Source organism: Arctopsyche grandis, chromosome 6, assembly GCF_051622035.1.
Source record: "Arctopsyche grandis isolate Sample6627 chromosome 6, ASM5162203v2, whole genome shotgun sequence".
NCBI lineage: Eukaryota > Metazoa > Arthropoda > Insecta > Trichoptera > Hydropsychidae > Arctopsyche > Arctopsyche grandis.
The window spans coordinates 10,856,576-10,874,958 of NC_135360.1; the positions used below are offsets into that span (position 1 = coordinate 10,856,576).

The 18,383-nt window shown below is 31.3% G+C and overlaps 1 protein-coding gene across 6 annotated transcripts; it reads left to right on the plus strand.

Moving 5' to 3' along the window:
* The first annotated feature begins 6,284 nt into the window (after positions 1 to 6,284).
* On the plus strand, positions 6,285 to 16,662 carry LOC143912886 (uncharacterized). Of its 6 annotated transcripts, none has more exons than XM_077432330.1 (6): positions 6,311 to 6,374; positions 8,154 to 8,413; positions 12,943 to 13,023; positions 14,457 to 14,568; positions 15,271 to 15,474; positions 15,543 to 16,662. In XM_077432330.1, the coding sequence occupies exons 2-6, from the start codon at positions 8,198 to 8,200 to the stop codon at positions 15,950 to 15,952; spliced, it is 1,023 nt and encodes a 340-aa protein (XP_077288456.1). In that variant the 5' UTR covers positions 6,311 to 6,374; positions 8,154 to 8,197; the 3' UTR covers positions 15,953 to 16,662. The 6 variants fall into 6 exon arrangements, with proteins under 6 accessions (XP_077288459.1, XP_077288456.1, XP_077288457.1 ...); XM_077432331.1 differs by having other exon boundaries at positions 15,292 to 15,474; XM_077432333.1 differs by lacking the exon at positions 12,943 to 13,023 and having other exon boundaries at positions 6,285 to 6,374.
* The last annotated feature ends 1,721 nt before the right edge of the window (positions 16,663 to 18,383 follow it).

The window sequence follows — 18,383 nt, forward strand, 5'->3', positions numbered from 1 at the left end:
AAGTTTTGATCCATGTGGCTTACTTTCCAATTGAAATGAAAAAGATTTTCTTTTATTTGTCGTTCTAAGGGTGTGTACTCGCCTTTCAGATTTAATTTATTATATTTTCTATGTATCTTTTAACTAGTCTTTCGTGTAAAATGTATATGTATTAGGATATTATAATTTTTATGTTGAGATGAATGGTTTATATGTGAATGTCGAGGATATTTTTTAATATAAATTGTTAACCCAATTTAGCTGCATTTTAGAACATAACTGTGAAGGAACACGTTAAAATTTTTATACCGAGTGTAGCTAATTATTGGGTCAAAATCTGTTATTACATTATTACTATTATTATTATTATTATTGTATTATTCTTAAATTATTGTTTGGGCCATTTTAGAAGAGGCATTACAATAATATATATATCTTTAAATTTTTAACAATTTGCATTTGATAATATCTAATATGAAATTATTTTCAATTACTTTTAATATACGAATCATGTATAAATTATTTATTTTTTCACTTTTTTGAACTTAACATTCGAGGAATTGCAGATTTGTTTATAAATTAATGTTTTTTTTTTTTCGTCATGTAAATGTTGCCATATCTAAACTTCTTACTTTTTATCTTTATTTCCGATAACAACTTCTATTTTGAAAGTCATATCACTAAAATAATTCTTATCCCTATTCCATAGTCGTTTCGCTACAAACTGCAAATTCCCATTTAAGCATTTAATTGTAAAATTTTCTACTTTGTATAAGTGTCATCGTTTCGTCTATTACACAATTTTATGACTGAGGTTTATAAAATTGCACACGCATACAATCAGACATAAACACGCATTATACGTCAATTTAATTTTTAAATTATTTTTTTAATATTCTGCTCGATAAGCGGAGTATTTTGTTTAGCATTGTGTAATATATTAATAATAATATATATAAATATATATATTTTTTATTTTTACTTGTACGCTAAGTTGCATAGTAGTACTAAGGGTATGTGATGATTTAAGACAGATGTGTGTCTTTTGGAACAAATTTGTTACGCACAGTTTTGAAAACCGAATCTCTTCTATTTTAAAACAAAAACACCTTTGTATATCACACTACACTTATTTACTTAAAAAAAAAATAATACACAATATTATCGAACACATCCGTTATTGCATATAATACTGTCTCTTTTTAAATTGTCATGTACGAAACAGTTGTCAAAATAAAACAAGCAAAATTGTATTTTATTTTTTCGTTTTATTTTTTTACGATTTTTCTTTTCCTTTTGTTTACGATTATATTATAGTTCGTTTTTATAAAATAGTCGATAAGTGTTTTGGTTTGTAGTTACAGTTTTAAATTGTGTATAATTGTACTTTTGCCACCTTTTTTTGTGATTATGATTTGTATGCATGGTGTGTGATATGCTTCTATGTAAACGGTGTAGGGAAAAGTGTGTGCGAGTCTGTTGAATCGTACTTTAGAACTAATTGCCGCTTCTTATATGAAGTACATACTATATTCGCAAATAAAAACATGTTTTCATATACTCACCACATACGTATAAGTATTTGTATCGTGAAAAATGTACGTTACCATTGTTCATCGTAACTAGATTCACTCACATTTAGGATACGTATTGTGAATATAGCTTCATATATTCAGTGAGACGACTTGACTTCTCAACAATTCGGTAGAGCCTCGTTTACGCACAGAACATAATATTTATTCCATGATAATTGAGGTTCTACTGCACAAGCTCCAAATGTGTGTTCACATAAGTGCAAACGAATCTCGTGTACTCTCTATGGGTACACTTTTCTAAATTTTAATAATTAAACCGTAATGTAACTTTACATTTTTTTTTTATACATATATATAAACTCTCACCTTTCTCGACAGACTTGACAAAAATTTTGCAAACGCTTTCGATAGTGAATGGGGTACGCGTGCACTACGAACACGATTTGGCAGTTGTCTTGCGGACAATTTGTAAATGGATGATGAGAAAAAAGAAACACATGGATCATTTTGTACACATTTTATATCCCTCTCACAGTTGGACCAAATTTGTACTATTTTTTAACGTTTCTTCCTTTCGACGTGACATCTTGTGGCTTTTAAATGTAAGAATATATTTTAATGAGATTCTAAAACTCGAATCATAGGACCGCAAAACGTGCTGCTACATACACTTCCTTCCTAATTAATCATTCTACCTTAAACAATTATATCCTGTAATATTCTTACTGATAAGCCGACTGCGTGTGCTTCTTTATCGTCGCGATGTACTAATTTTACATCCGCACATTGAAAAATGTCCATTTTTGTTACACTTTAGTATACTACATAGTTGTATCTCGAGACATTACTGAAATAGATATGTGTGTGTGTGTTTATCTTATTTGTTTCTTCGACATAACCATTTAAGTAATTCAATTTGTATATTAACCCTCCGAATGTCCAAGATTGGGTCTAAACGTGTCTGTATATTAAACATTTTTATTCGTAGCAATGCCTCTTATATAAAAGTTTTTCATATATATTTTTTTTTATTATTATATTTATCTTGGAGTAAGGAGGGTTAAATATTGACTGGTAATGACAGAAAGTATAAAATGTAATCATTCATAATAATAATAAAAAAATTGTATTCTCTTTTGTATCCAAATCATAAATTCAATATAAATATTTCATACTTAAATTAGTATTATAGTAAAAATCATAATGTGTATTACATTTTTTATTTATTATTACAATGGCTATTTCAACTTCACACATTGTAAGACCTATTTTATAAAGTAAATGTATGTTTAAGAACATTCAAAGAATTGCTCCAGATACTAAATGTAATAGTCAAATGAATTAAATGTATGTGTGTGTGCGAATGTGTCTTTTTATTGAATTAAACTTAAAAATCATATTTTATACTGTTTATTAAAACAACAAAAAAATAGTATTGCCTATGATCAACAATTCGATAAATAAAATGACACTATTACATAACTAACTATGCTATACCGGTTCCAAATATAATCTCATTAGTTGATTATGACCCCTCCTGTTGTCCATAAACATAAAATTTATTTAATACAATATATATATATTAACCCCCCCCACATTTTAAATGTTCCACAATGTAAACCTAAACAGTACTATTTTGCACACAATGTACTGAATCTGTACACGTTTCCGTATTCCTTTATGTTTTTATCTTTAATTTGTATTTTAGATTCATTTCCATTACTTTCGAGGGTGTGTAGATCAATTTATGTAATGTGAAAACGAATGATACTCGTAAACGGGCTAACGATGATGTCGAATCCGATCAGACTAAAGGTGACTTTTTCATTCTGATGCATAAATGAACTCAGTTAAACCGCAAATATAACATCAACAAAAAAAAAACCTTTAGTGTGATAAGATCGAAGAGTTCTATATGTACGTTGGGCACACAGTCGAAGCAGAACCGAACGGACAATGCAGCATCATTAAATGATTGTCTCTCGTTTCTGCGTTCGGCGAGCGGTCTGTCTGCTAATTTTCGCGCCATTTGTTCTTCATTGAGTATAAGTTTCAAAAGCATCTGTAAAAAATACAATTTTATTATTACTATTATCGATTGATGATGATAGTAATAATAAGTTGGCATAGTGTAAATAAATTAATGATTATTAAAAGTAACTACACTTACTGTTAAGGTTTAATATATGAATAAATAAATAAAAATTGGATAAAAATAATGAAATCTATGTTGAATTACTACTACTATACAAAAAAAAAAAGCGCGCGTTCTGCAAATGTTTAAAGTTTGTACCGTTCGTCGCTCTATATAAACTCACCGTTTAGCTGAATGGAGATTTTTTTGTCGCATTTTTATAAAAATTAGATGGAATGAGTGTGATATTGTATTGTAATTGAACATTTAAGGGATTAATCGTCTAATAGCAACATATAATGGTAATAGTTTGTAATGAAATAACACTGAATAAGTCATAGTATCGTGTATGCCTCTTCGTTATTTCAACGTTTTCTTTTTTGTCGACCTTTTTTACTATGACCAAAATCAAATTACCTGACTAAATTATACTGTATACTTAATTAAAGCTATTGATTTTTTTTAATCTCTTATTCACAACTAACCATACAATAATAATCACTCATACGGAATGGTTGCATACAACACAATTAAGCCTTTGCATTGAAGTTATTTTATATTATATTAAATAAATTAAAAAAAAACATGATTAGCGAATAAATTATTTACCGGTCGACTTGTGTGTACATTCATTACAAGTTAAGCTTATTTTATCTATCATTAATTAAATGTAATATTTTATACAAGATAATATTTATTAACTTCACACTATGTTTATATGATATATATATACGAATGATGTTTGTACCAAATGAAGTTTTGTATTTTACAATGTTATATTTTATTTTGAATTTATTTTTTACATAGACTATAAGTTTTATTTTCTACGTGTACTTATTACATATACACACACACACACACACACACATACATATATACACATGGACACGCGGACACACACCCGTGCATATTTATATTTTACATAATATACTCTTGGCGATGGGTGTGTCTATGGATTTTCCATTGAAAGAGAACATAGTTGGTTGCATAGATAGATTAATACTATGATTAAATAATAATTAAAAAAAAACAAAACAAAACACATTGCGTAACGATTGTCACAAGTGTCATTTGTCTTATATTAACGGAATAATATTTGTTTATTATAAAAAAGATAGCTTATGTTTTCATTGATTGAAAATCAATATTTTATTGTTTGAAGCTTTCAAATGTAATATTATACATACTGTGTAAGCATAAATCGTAACTAGGTGAGTTAATTTTATCATTAATATATTGTCAATAAAAATGATGGAAAACATTTCATCGGCTTTTTATTCCTGCATACATTTTTACTTTATCATTATTTCAAGTTTTTAATGTATAAGTTATGTTGCCTATATTATATTTTCATTAATTTTATATCAACTTTTAGCAATATAATACATTGCTTACTTTCAAAAGGATTCAAAAATTTAATGAGTACTGTATTATTGTGACTACAAAATCATGAGTGGTTTTATTAGATTTTACTTCCGTTTCCTTCTATTATAAAATGATGAGTTTCTATTCTGGCTAGTGTATTTATACTACTTTGCTGCACTGGCATGCGGTGCATGCGGGTTTTTTTAGATTTAGGGGCCCAAAAGGATTTTAAATTAAAATACTACACATTGTTCAAATAAAAATTATTCATAAGACTAATGGAATTACTAGTTAAAAGTTTATACTCCAAATTGTGTGTCGAATTTTCAAGATTTTGTTCTCCTCCCGACATTTAATGGTTTTCCGTTATCTATAAACCTGATGTTAACTTAAAAAAAATAATGGTTAATAAAATATTTTCGTTTCATTTAATGTATCACATTCTCGTATTTGATATCGTTCGAAATTTTCGGATAGTTATTTTATTTTAAATGAAATATTCGATAACGTGATTTACTTCACTTTTTTTTTCAAATCAATAAAATAAATTCGATGAGTCAACTCAGTGAATTATCAGTTTTATAGATTGAACACAAAGAATCTTCTAGAATGTCTATGTATGTAAGATGAAATTGCAGAATTTGTGACTTTGAAGGCTATCAATTAAATTTATTATCAATTAAATTTAAATTATCAATTAAATTAAATTAAATATTATCAATTAAATTTAAACTATCAATTAAATTAAATTTAAATTATCAATTAAATTAAATTAAATATTATCAATTAAATTTAAAAAATAAAAAAAAAACTAAACATTTGCTACTTAATCCAATTTTTCTAGTTACACCACTGTTCATAGGTAAGTAATAAATAAAATATAGATACCTAAATTAAATCAGTAAGTTATCATATTTATTTATCTAATTGAAACATATATAAATCTGAAAAACTACTTGAAATTAATGGAATATAATACAGCATAATATTTAATTGTAATTTGTAATTGTATTCGAATTTCAAATTAACGAGGATTTTTATTTTGAGTATTTAAAAAAAATTTGTACATATATATTTAAAATCATTGTTTCTTTTTTAATATGATCGATTCTATATGCAAATGTGTGATGCCTTTAGCAGTAATAAAAGCCTGAAAAACGAGGTTTCATGACATTTCAGTTGACATGTTCATTGCGCATGCGCTTCAGTTTTGGAAGGAAGGGGGTGGGTGGGGGCGGTTCACGGCTACCGAGTGACGTAACTGTCCGGCCAGGACCAAAATAACCAGGCGGGAGGAGCGCAACTCTAGCGGCCGATTAAAATTAGTGCATAGGCATAAGCCGGGATCGACTAACCGATCGGTGAATACGCATACACATCCACACGCTATTTTATACTAACGCATCGTCAATTTTATCACCAAAAGCAATCACTGACGGTATCGGGTCGAAATTGTCCGAAAGCGGAAAATGAAAATCGGGGAAACTTCACGGTTACTGGAATATTTGTATTTATAAATATTGTACGCGCAGTGTGCTTGTTTTTAAATGCGTGTTTATAGTGATCTCGTTGCGCGCTGTGTTTTTCTGTGATTTGTCAGTGATTTACAAGTTTTGGCACGGTTTTACGATGCGGTCAACCACTTACATATATGAAATTCAATATTTTGATACGTACTATTTTGGGAAATAAAATTAAAAAATAACATTTGGATAATAGTTAATATTTTATATTTAGAAAGAAAATTTGAATTTGAATATCAGCTTTTAAAATTCTAATTTCTTAAAAGGAAAGGTGCTAAGCAGATAATATTTATTTCAATTAAATAAAATAGATCAAAACTATATATTTATACTGTGTAGTTTAATTGTTTTTAAATTAACATATGCGCATAGTAATACAAAGTACAAAGAGAGAAGCGAGCTTCAAAGCTCGCTACTATAGTTGTGAAAATAGTCTATATACAATTTCTTTCCACACATATTTACATTCTTGCGGGACCCAAACTGCTTTTGTGTAAGGGAAACGTCATAATTGTTGACCAGGGTTTGGTTATTAACCACCAGAACAAAAACGATAAGTACAGCGATGCTGATAATATTATTGCTGGTAAACGGACTACTAGTCATATGTGAACCAGTCACAGGACAACCGGTCGCTCTAGATCGGTCACACGTGATCACCCGTCACACTAAAACTGGTCACGAGACAACTGATCACACCCTAAAATCGGTCACGAGAAAACTGATTGACCGATTTTAGGGTGTGACCAGTTTTAGGGTGTGACCAGTTTTCTCGTGACCAGTTTTAGTGTGACGGGTGATCACGTGTGACCGATCTAGAGCGACCGGTTCTCCTGTGACTGGTTCACATTTGACTAGTAATCACCGATCCATTATTGTTATCAGTTAGTACTGTTCAAGGGAATAAAACGTTTTCAGTAATGTCAGATTTTTTATTCTTTAATATCTGGTGGTTAATATCTATAGTAATTAACGTCAGAGAAATGTGAGTAAATTTTGGCATTTAGCACTTGTTGAAATGTTTTGCTAGTAGGTAACCGCGTTTTCACACCATACGGACATGTCGTTAAAGTTGAACAGAATGTACATGCATACATACATGAAGCCATTTCAATAATGTAACCTCAAAATATGTTTTAGTACATTTCGTGTTCACTTCTCATGGCGTGAACAATTTATATGAGAGCGTTGTAAAACGATTAGAGGGTAGGAACGATTTCATCTCATAATTTTAATTAAATAATTGAAAACAAGCGCACCACTTTTTTTCGATATTAAATTACGCTATTCCACCAAAATACATATATTATTGTGTGCGAATTAATCACTTGAGCGTGTGGTCGCATTAGCTTGGACTAGGGCCAAAACTGAATTCGAAATTGCCGCTAATATTTATAGCAACGACATAAACAATGAAACGGCTGCCGATTTATCAACAACGCAATTGTTTCGCCGACAAAATAGAGTTTACGCGTAGAGCTGCATCGACCCGTACGAAATTAGACTCCGACGAAATCTCTAATCAACCAATAACCCACAAATTGTAATTTAAACCCGCACCTATGTAACTCTCGAGATTAGATCTTTACTGAATTGTGCTAAATGGTAACGTTACAGATGAATTGAATTATGCACGTTAAATAACACACGAGCCAGACAAGATGATGACAATAAGCGAGAGCAACTACTCATCAAACCAGATGTCGTCCATCAGGACCATCAACGACAAGGTGGTCCACCAGGACAATTTCAACGACGTTCAGCAATCGTCTTCGACGAATAGCGCACTGATAACCAAAAGGGGCTTCAAACCATCGGACATGTTCGATCCGCAGAAAAAGGAATTCCTCACCAGCCTCAGCTACAAATTATTCCCTGTAAGTTGGGTAAGTCGAAGCATTTCCATTTCATAGTCGCACAGGAGTGTCCGTGGCCTGCTGGATGTCTCTAACTTCTTCCACAACGCAGCTATAATCCTTCGATCGACGTTGTGTCTTTCACTGTATAGGTATACATTCGGTACTGGATGTGAGACATTGAAAAGAAATCGATCACATTGGGTAGAACTACGTATATTTGACTTAAGAACCCGAAGAAGATCAATAAAACATTTAATAATTATCAATCTTCTATAACAATTCATAGTCTAACTACTGATAGTTCTAAAAGAACATTTATATTACACTTTTCTACCCATACTTTCAATATTTAATCGACATTATTAAATATTTGTAGTAAAAGTTCAGAAATCTTTCACGATCTTTTGGACTAGCAAATAGTTGATTTTAATTATCCTACATTGTGTACAAGCTAAATCATCTCAACTTAATCTAACAATCGCTGAAAAGAGTTCTACTGCTGCATATTTCAATTTAAAATCTTGGCATGACTCGATTACCCAAAACAAATCAGTCCTGTCATCTTCAAACATTCAATCGACTCTTCTCAAAGTGTAAACATGTGTTAGATAATTAATATTCTTATACAATTAATTATACACACACACACACACACAAATATCAGTACCCTATGTATACGTTATATTTCTCAACTAATTATTTTATGTATATATATATATATATATATATATATATATATATATATATATATATATATATATATATATATATATATACTACCGCCGAAGTGTATATACATACTATATTATCTTCAAGAAGTATAATATAATTAATTTACTATTATAACCACTAATATATTTTGCTCATATTGACGATCAAAATTTGTCTATGTCTGTATTTAGCACACGTATGTATAACGAGGCATGTTTGCATTGTTCATTTAATACCAAAATAACTTTATTTTACTTCTACTCAATTAACTAGACGTACGTGAGGTCAAATTTAGACGACTTCTTTTGAAATTATTCGAGGAAAGTTTATAACTCGGGCAAACATTGAATGGGTGACGTCAAACGCAGCAATAACAAATGTTCATAACACGGCGGTTGAACATTTTCAATGTATCATTCGGGAAAGTCCCACGCTGCGTTCCAATTTTCAATTTGCATTAGGATTTTCCCCGCGAACATACGCGGTGGCGGAAAATTGGTATTGATTTCTGATGTTTTCCAGCAGCTGTCGTTGAAAATTTTAGATTTTTCATATTGCGGTCGAATTTTTCCATTGGCGTGTGAAAATTGGGTCGATCTAATTTATATAATTGGTTGAACAAGATGGCTGTCGTTTAAACAGTGGCATGCTTTTGACAGATTTATCGCCGGTTCAGTACGCGATGCGACCAAACCAGAGGAGAGCAGATTCCAAAGTTTTGACGCAACTTTTTTATAAAGAAAACACGCATTAATATTGTTATGCTGTGAACGCGACAATGATTTGTGATGGCATTAAAAAGACTTGTTTCCACTTCTGATACTACTGCTGACGTAAATCAAAGTTACCTAACAGGTAAACTTAATTAATTTTTACTATTCAGTCGAGTAAATTTGAATGAGAATTTTGTCGATTTTTTTTCAATTTATTTTAAAAGTGTTGTCTTGTCAAAAACTCAACATGTTTTTTTTTATATTTATTGAGCATTCATATGCGTCAAGGAAGCGAAGTTCAAAGAAAACTATCAAACACTTTTCTCCCGGGTTTATTTTTGTATAAATGACGTGCTAACATTCGCATTATGCACGATGAAGATTAATTGACCAGTTAAATTAAGAATGGCATTCTTTTTAAAAGAATCACATCACAAATAATTATAGCTATCATTTGTAAAGAAGCCAATAAAGTTTGACAAAGTATTTGTTTATAAGAGGCTAAACATTTTTTCGATCAATTAAAATGGGAATGTTTTTAATAGTCACAAAGAACAATTTCACTCATAACGATCAAATTGATAATGGAAAAAATTTGAAGCAGTGTTTATTGATTAAAAAAAATGAATTTGCCTTCTTAGTAATTGGCACTTTCATTGGCAGTTTCAGTGAATCAAATTCTTACCGTGACAATTTATATTAATTCTTCAAGCTTGACTATAGTATGTCTATAATAAACATGCACACTTGATGGTTAACGGCCCGTTGGCCCGATCACGAGCTGTCAAGCTTTGGGCTTCTGGAAGAATCAATTTTTTAAAACTGACATATACAACTCTCTAAGTGGGCCTTCCATATCTGTCAGTCTTTCAAAACGGCCTCGAACTCTTTTATCGAAAAACTCCCCTTACTATAAATTGTATTCCCTGTGTTTTATTTTTTTTTTAATTAAATTTACCATGGTGACATTACGTGTTGCGCCAAGGCGACATCTATGGCCAAATTTGTACATATTTACTATATTTAAATTTATAATTCAAATATAATAAATTTAACGAATAATAAATTTTAAATTAAATTCAAACATGGTGACAATTGAGGGCAGGTGGCCAATTTGGTAGGAACCGTTTCAACAATGAAATCAGATAAATTGGCAAACTCTGATAGGAAACGATCGACCTGGAGTCATATACATATGTACACAAGGTCTGGCCAGCAATACCGGGTCAGGGCTCGAACCCGTGACCCCTTATCTATTAGCATTATACGTTAACCACTGAGCTATGTATGTTGCTGGTTTTATAACTATGTAACTACACATGAATTTACCTTTTTTTTTTAAATAAATTACATATGCATAGTAATTATTTATTATTAAACTAAAAGTAGGGATTGCAATATTTTCCTTACTGAAACGTAGTGAATAAATGTAAAATCATTAAAACTACGATAATATTTCAGAAATCAGAAAAGAGATTAATATTCTTAAATATCTATCTATAATATCGAGGTCTTAAGTCGTTAAAATTTCTTTTAAACTATTTTTTTTTCGTATGTGTGAAAATGTCTTTATATGAATGTCTCTCATCAAGTACTAGTAAGTACATACATATATAGTAATATATGTACATAGTAAGTGGGCAAGTGCTATAATCATCCCCCCCACATTTAGTATTAAAAGGGCCTGCCAACGGGCCACGAATACAGTCTTTCAGACTGTATTCGTGGGGAGCTGGTGGCCTCATGTTGAGGGTTTTATGGTATGGATTCATTGACCTTTAAACGGCTGTATTAATCTTCATCTATCTATCTCTATTTGTACATATGTAGTAGTAAGTTTGCAAAATTTGTATGATCAGATATACAAGTGATATAATCACCCCCCCCCCCCCCACATTTGGTATTAAAAAGCCTGCCGGTACTTATCCTATCTTCCTCTCTCTCTCGCTCAGTTGATCTGGTGCAATCTAGCTAGACAACCGTCTCATTCTCCGATGAATGGGTATTTCAGACTATATTCGTTGGAGGAGGGGGAGAGGTGGCCTCATGTTGAGGGTTTTATTGGTTGACTTCATTAACCTTTAAAGCGGATGTAATAATCTATGTCTCTCTGTACCGTCTGTACCTGTAAAGTTTGGACCATTGTAGCATTACAGGAATTTCTAATGCTAAAATGCTATAGGAATTCCTAATGTTAAAATGGTCAAAAATATAACAGAAAAGAAAAGAAACAAAATAACCATCAATAACTCATCGTTAACCAGCTACTATAATAGAACCGGCAACCCCTCATACACCACTACTTATAAAAAAAAGGAAATAATTGAAATGTGTAGAGACAAAGTACCGAAAAATAGAATTGTATTATAACATCTACAATGTTACATATTCAACTTTAATATCATCATATAATAAGTGTGAACTATAAATGAAAATTTCCTAATAGATTTTTCCCGCCACGAGATGCATTGTGGTCTGTGTTGCCAGCGTGCACCGCTTTATAATTAGCGGTAAGGGAAACGACTTGGTTATTTGGTGGACCGGACGGGGGGAAAAAACTGCCCGTCAATAAAATAAAAATACGTGGCCCGGCTCCAAGTTTAGAGATGCCTACTGCCAAAATTTCATAATGCGTGCATTTCTTTTTTTTTATGATCGGCCTCGAGCCGAAGCTCCAACAATGTTACATATTTAACGTGACGCCATCTTGCGTGTAATATCTACTGATTGACGTGAAGCCATTTTATAGCTACGATGCAATCGCGTCTTTCAAGACTGCAACATAACGAAAATAATGAACAGTATATGTATAAATGCAAATGTCAACGGCAGTTGAATCGTGGAATCATTAGTTGTAATCAAAACGGTGCAAGTATTGCAATATTACATTCACTCACGGTGAAGAGTGTCATTCAACACTGGTCATACTTGGCCGTTGTACAGAATTAGTATTATTAGGAAATGGATTAAAAGATTAGCAACCCAGATTCTCCGACTGTGACACATTTACGACACATGTGTGAAGAGCATTATAAGTTTTATTATAAAATTTATGTTATTTTAAGCTGCTTTGTAATAAGATAATTTCAGTGTAGCTTTTTTTGTTTCGGACCTGTTTATCAGAACGATCATCCCAAAGTGAAAGACCCTTCGCCGGATGGATTCCTAGAGGAAAATTATGAGACAACAAATGGAACAACAACGGTCAGTCACAACGACATCATAAAAATCATCAAAAGCATTCATTTTCTATAATAATATCATCGAAAGCTCATATTTTAGGAGGACGACCATTTCGAACATTGTAAAAAATGCATAGAAGAACATTTTCTACGTCCCATCAATCACTCATCAGAGTGTGTAATATCATAAAAAAGCTGTGTAAATGTTTGTACAACATTAAATATGTTATAATATGAAATTTTATTGTGGCATTTTGAATGTAGTGTTGTGTACGAAATTAATTTGTATATATTCAAAATAGAGGTCCACTATTTTAGAACACGCATAGTCGAAGCAAAACTCGTAAATTAAAGATTTTTCCCGTTGTATTGTGGCTTGAATTTGTTTTAGAAGAATGATGGAAGATCGCTTATTTAAAACTTTAATTGTGATACAAAAAAAAAAGTATGAAGAACATGAAAGGCATAAAGAAGTTCACGAAAGTCCCTGAAAAATGCCACAACATCCGACCTCAATGTACAAAAAAGATATTTAAGACCTGAAACAACATCTGCTTGAACTTACCTATGGAACAATACGTAAATTTATTTAATTGAATTTGTATAATAAACATTGATTATCTATTTATTTTTATAATATTTCTACCACGTGGCATGCTTAAGTGGGCGATGGAGTAAGAAAATAATGTTTATTTTTCAAGTGAATGTTAGTTTGTGTCACTCAACACTAAAAACGTTCAATTGCCATGCTTACGTATGTATGTATGTATAGGTAGATTGCGGCTGAAACTCAAGATACACAAACGAATCAAAAAATTTTCACTACTAGATTTCCCCTTTAGATGTATCTATTTTCAAGTAGAAAGACATAGGAGTATTTACTAATATTTGTATACTTATTATATAATTGAATGTCAGCCAAATCTATAATAACTCACCGTTTCAAATTTAACTACTGCTGTTTGTCGTAATTAATCCGCATGAGTAAACGTTCGTCAATAATCCCCATTTCCTAATACATGTATGTACTTATATTTATATATGTTTAATAATAATTTATTAATCACCAAAAGCGAATTTGTCGATAATGGCAATAGGTCGCATACTCGAACAGTGAGTGATTGACCGAATAATGCTCTCAAATTAAACATCTATTTATATTTTGAGAAGCGCTTACGGTCAATGGGCTTCTTGAAAAGTATGCCCGCGATCAAAATCGATTTTCTCTCAATATATTATTTTACATATGTATATTTTTCATCACAAACGGAATGCGTGTATCGACGTAATACACATTTCCAAATGTACATAAATATGTTTCACATAAATCGATTCGAGTACTTGTTTATGACTACCGACATTATATATGTAGGTCGACCTTGCATTCGAATCATTAAATCGCAATTTCAGGGATGCAATGAGACTTGATAATGAATATTTTCAATCGATTTTCAGGATGAGTTCAATGAAAACAGATCTCCGATAACGGTTGGTGATAAGGAGATAGATTTGAATAAGATTTTCACACCAGCTCCAGACGCCGAAGAGTACATTATCAAGAAAAATAGTCAGTATAATTTTAAACATTTAATAATGATCATTGAATACAACCATCCCTTACATTACGGAAGAAACCTTAAAAAATGGTAAGGACACACTTAAAAGTGCGGTACGGTATGCGTACATAGACTCGAGCGGTAAGAGGAGTATCTAAATTTCATTATTAATTCATACGATTTATTATATTGACAAGTTTTTTGTTATTTCTTAAAATTTGGGAATCGCCGTTATCAATCACTGTCGAACACATGTCAATACAAGGATAATATTATGTATCATTGAAAACACTCTTAAGAGTTGAGGCGTGTGAAGGGACGTTGTAGTACAGATTTGGCGTACCGGAGTTCGTCTAAAAAATCGTGACGCGTACCTCTCTGTGTGTTTTCGCCTTAAGAATACCGTAAAGCGAGGGATGGTTATATTCAGTCTCCGGCTCATGGGTGCGCCGGCTCGAAATAAATGGTTCATTTTGTCAATTTCTATTGTTAACCTTTTTTTTTGCTTTCTAGAGAGCAAAAAAAAGGTTAACAATAGAAATTGACAATAGGAACCCGTTTCAGCGCACTTCCGCGCCTATCTCTGGTTATATTGAGAGCAATAGTATATCTAATGTAAGGTCAATTTGAAATTCCTTCACTGCTCCAAGTAAAATTGGTGGCAGAAGTGGGATCAAAAAAAGGATTTAGCAGTCTTAAAAAAAAGTTAATAGAGTTGCACTCTCAAATTGCAGATAAAACGTTCGCATCGTCGGCCTTCTATGCAACAGGACTACATCCGACCGTCAAGGACCAGATAGAGCTGGCCAAGAAGATAAGCAGTTCGCTCAGCGAGCCCGCCAACCAGCTCAGCAAAGGACAGTCCATGTACGTCAGCCGCAAGAACAGATCAGTCAAATGGGTACATGAAGGCAAAGGTAACAAAAATACGAATACCATTAATTCAGAATTGGAATATCTATTGATTTGACCAATCTGTTCGAAGGTCGCAATACTTCCAACACGAGTATGACACCAACTCCTAGCAGTGCCCATGACACGCCTTATCGTCCTCCGAGTGCGATGAAGCAACAACAGCAACAGCCCAAATACAATACGTTGCCCAGGTCGTTCCCGAACCCGCCCAAGGTGGTTTCGACTAACACTCTTCCGAGGATGGAGCCGTTCCCGGAGCCAGCGACTACGCTGACTCCCCTTCCAGAGCTTTACATCCCTCCTCTGCAGACGAAGCTGAACGAAGTGTACTCGTCTCCGCAGAGCGCCAAGTTGAATAGCTGGAACGGCAAGAATTACAATACAGCGGCCAGAGGATGGGGTGATGTCAAAGCTTTCTACAGGCCGGTCACATTCGACGACAAGGGTAACTGCAATAACCTACCCTTCTCCGACTTTTAAGTGCATTTTCTGTGCGGACGAAGACTTTTCTAAATGTCATCCACAACACACGCTCACACCCAACACCCCACAGTGTCGATATCACACTTTCAGTACACGTACCAAACACGTATGTATGAAAAGTGAGGCATTTGCATCGTTTTCGTACTTCATCTCAAAGGGTTGTGACTTTCGGTGGCGTAACTATCAACCGGAAAGTTCATCGATATCTCTTGTGCTTGAAATTTCATAAAAGTACTGAGATTATGAGCCACTGAAGCATATTACATTTAATTATTCTATTGAATAATGCATATGTATGTTGTATTTTAGTTTGAATAAGATGGGCTCATAATTTTGTGTGGGTATAGTTACGCCACTGTGACTTTATATTATTAAATATAATGAATATAAAGTGCTTTTATAACACATTTACAAAGTAAATTTGAAAGTTTGTTTAATACAAATACTTATACACTTGTATAATTGTATATACATATGTACACGTTTGTTCTAGTTGTTTATTATTTATTTTATTTTTTTAATGCACTAATTTATTCAATTTATCCAATCATTGTTTTGATTTCACTTTTAAAATTAAAATCTGTATATATTTTTGTTATTTCTTAAATATATATATTGAACGAAAATGATATATTGTATAATAAATTGTTATGAAATATGTACTTATTGAAACTGTGTATATTAAGTGTGTAAAATAAATTATTTATAAAAATTATTCAATTGTTTATTTTCATTGCGATAATTCAATGACAATTTTTTGATCATGACAAAGGGAAGTAATAAAACAATTTTTTTCTAAAATAATACTGCTTCTATATAATTCTGTGTATAACGTCATATAATATAAAATGACTTGTATATAATATAATACTATGCATATATCTAAATATAATCATCTATATGACACTTATTACAAATATATAAATAGTCAAAACAAATGACACATGAATTACAAAATGAAAAATTATACATTTATATTCTTGGCACATAGTGATTGATTGACCCCGTCAACACTTAATGCATACTACTATATTTGTAAACCAGTTTATTCATTTAATTTTGTTTTTTTAGTTTCAAATGCCTTCCACCCCAATTACATACATATCTATGTGTATTTATACTTTATGTATTATACATATAAAGCTCGTTTGACACCAGGAAAAGCAACCCGTTATAACACCACTAATAAGTGTCGCAAAACTGTCGATTTTCGAATAAAGATGAGGAAAGATTCTGTATAAAAAACTTTATTTGAATGCATACTCAAATTATTTAAAATAATAATATTGGACTGAAGCAGAACAGGAAATCAAAAATCCTAATACAACATATAAAAAAAATTATTTCACACGAATAATAACAGTATGAAAGAACTTACACAAATGAATGATTTCACGCTAAAATTCGATTTCTTAGTTCAACGAAAAAAAAACAAGATTTATTTTTCTTGAAAGTCTATAAAACATTTATGACACTTTTTTCCATAATATGGCACAAAAATTTCCAAACGAAAACTATATGAAAAATCATACTCGGTGAAAACAAAAAGGGAAAGTTATAATGAAAAAAATATATACAGAGGATTTACAGAATATGCTAAAGCAAAAACTGATTGCAACAACAACTAGGTACAACAAAAGAATTCTACAATTTATATAATAACGTGAATAGGTTAGGTAAAATGGAATGTCACTCTACATACACGAATATTTTTATTAATTAGTGGACATAGTGGAATCTCAAAAAAAGGTTCATTATTGAATGTGATTAGATTTTTAACAAGTAAACGTTTAAATTTTGTTAAAAAATACATTTAAATTGAGGGATATTTTAAATTTAAACATGACACAAAAGTTTTACTGGAAAATTAATAAAATTCTTAAAATGATAAAAGGAAAGGTAATGGAAGGAAAAAAATATTTGGGAATGTTTTCTAATATCTATAGGTAATGCATAAAAAAATATGAAAATTTGAAGTCTCTCATTAAATTTTGATGGCTCTTTTCAACACTAATAATTTTAAATACGTCATATTTTTAAAAAAGAAATCACTACTTTTTAGGAATGTGGAAAACACATTAGTAAAAGTTTGAAATGAATAGAATTTCTTGGATTCGAACTTCTATTTTAAATTGATATTCGTAATTAGTACTACTTTGGCACTTTGTAATAATAATTTTTTAATATATCAAGTTAAAATGTATTTATGATTGAGGTCATACGCAATTCAAAATTAATCGGCCATCATCTTCAGCATACTTTGAATGCTGGTTAAAATCGTTTTGGAATATTCTACTACAAGAAATGATATACACATAAAAATTAGGTTTAAACTATGTTCATAACATAAAGACTCACATTTAAAACTATTAATTTGTGAATTGCAAAAAACATATGATTAACCTACCCAAATATAATCTCAAATCAA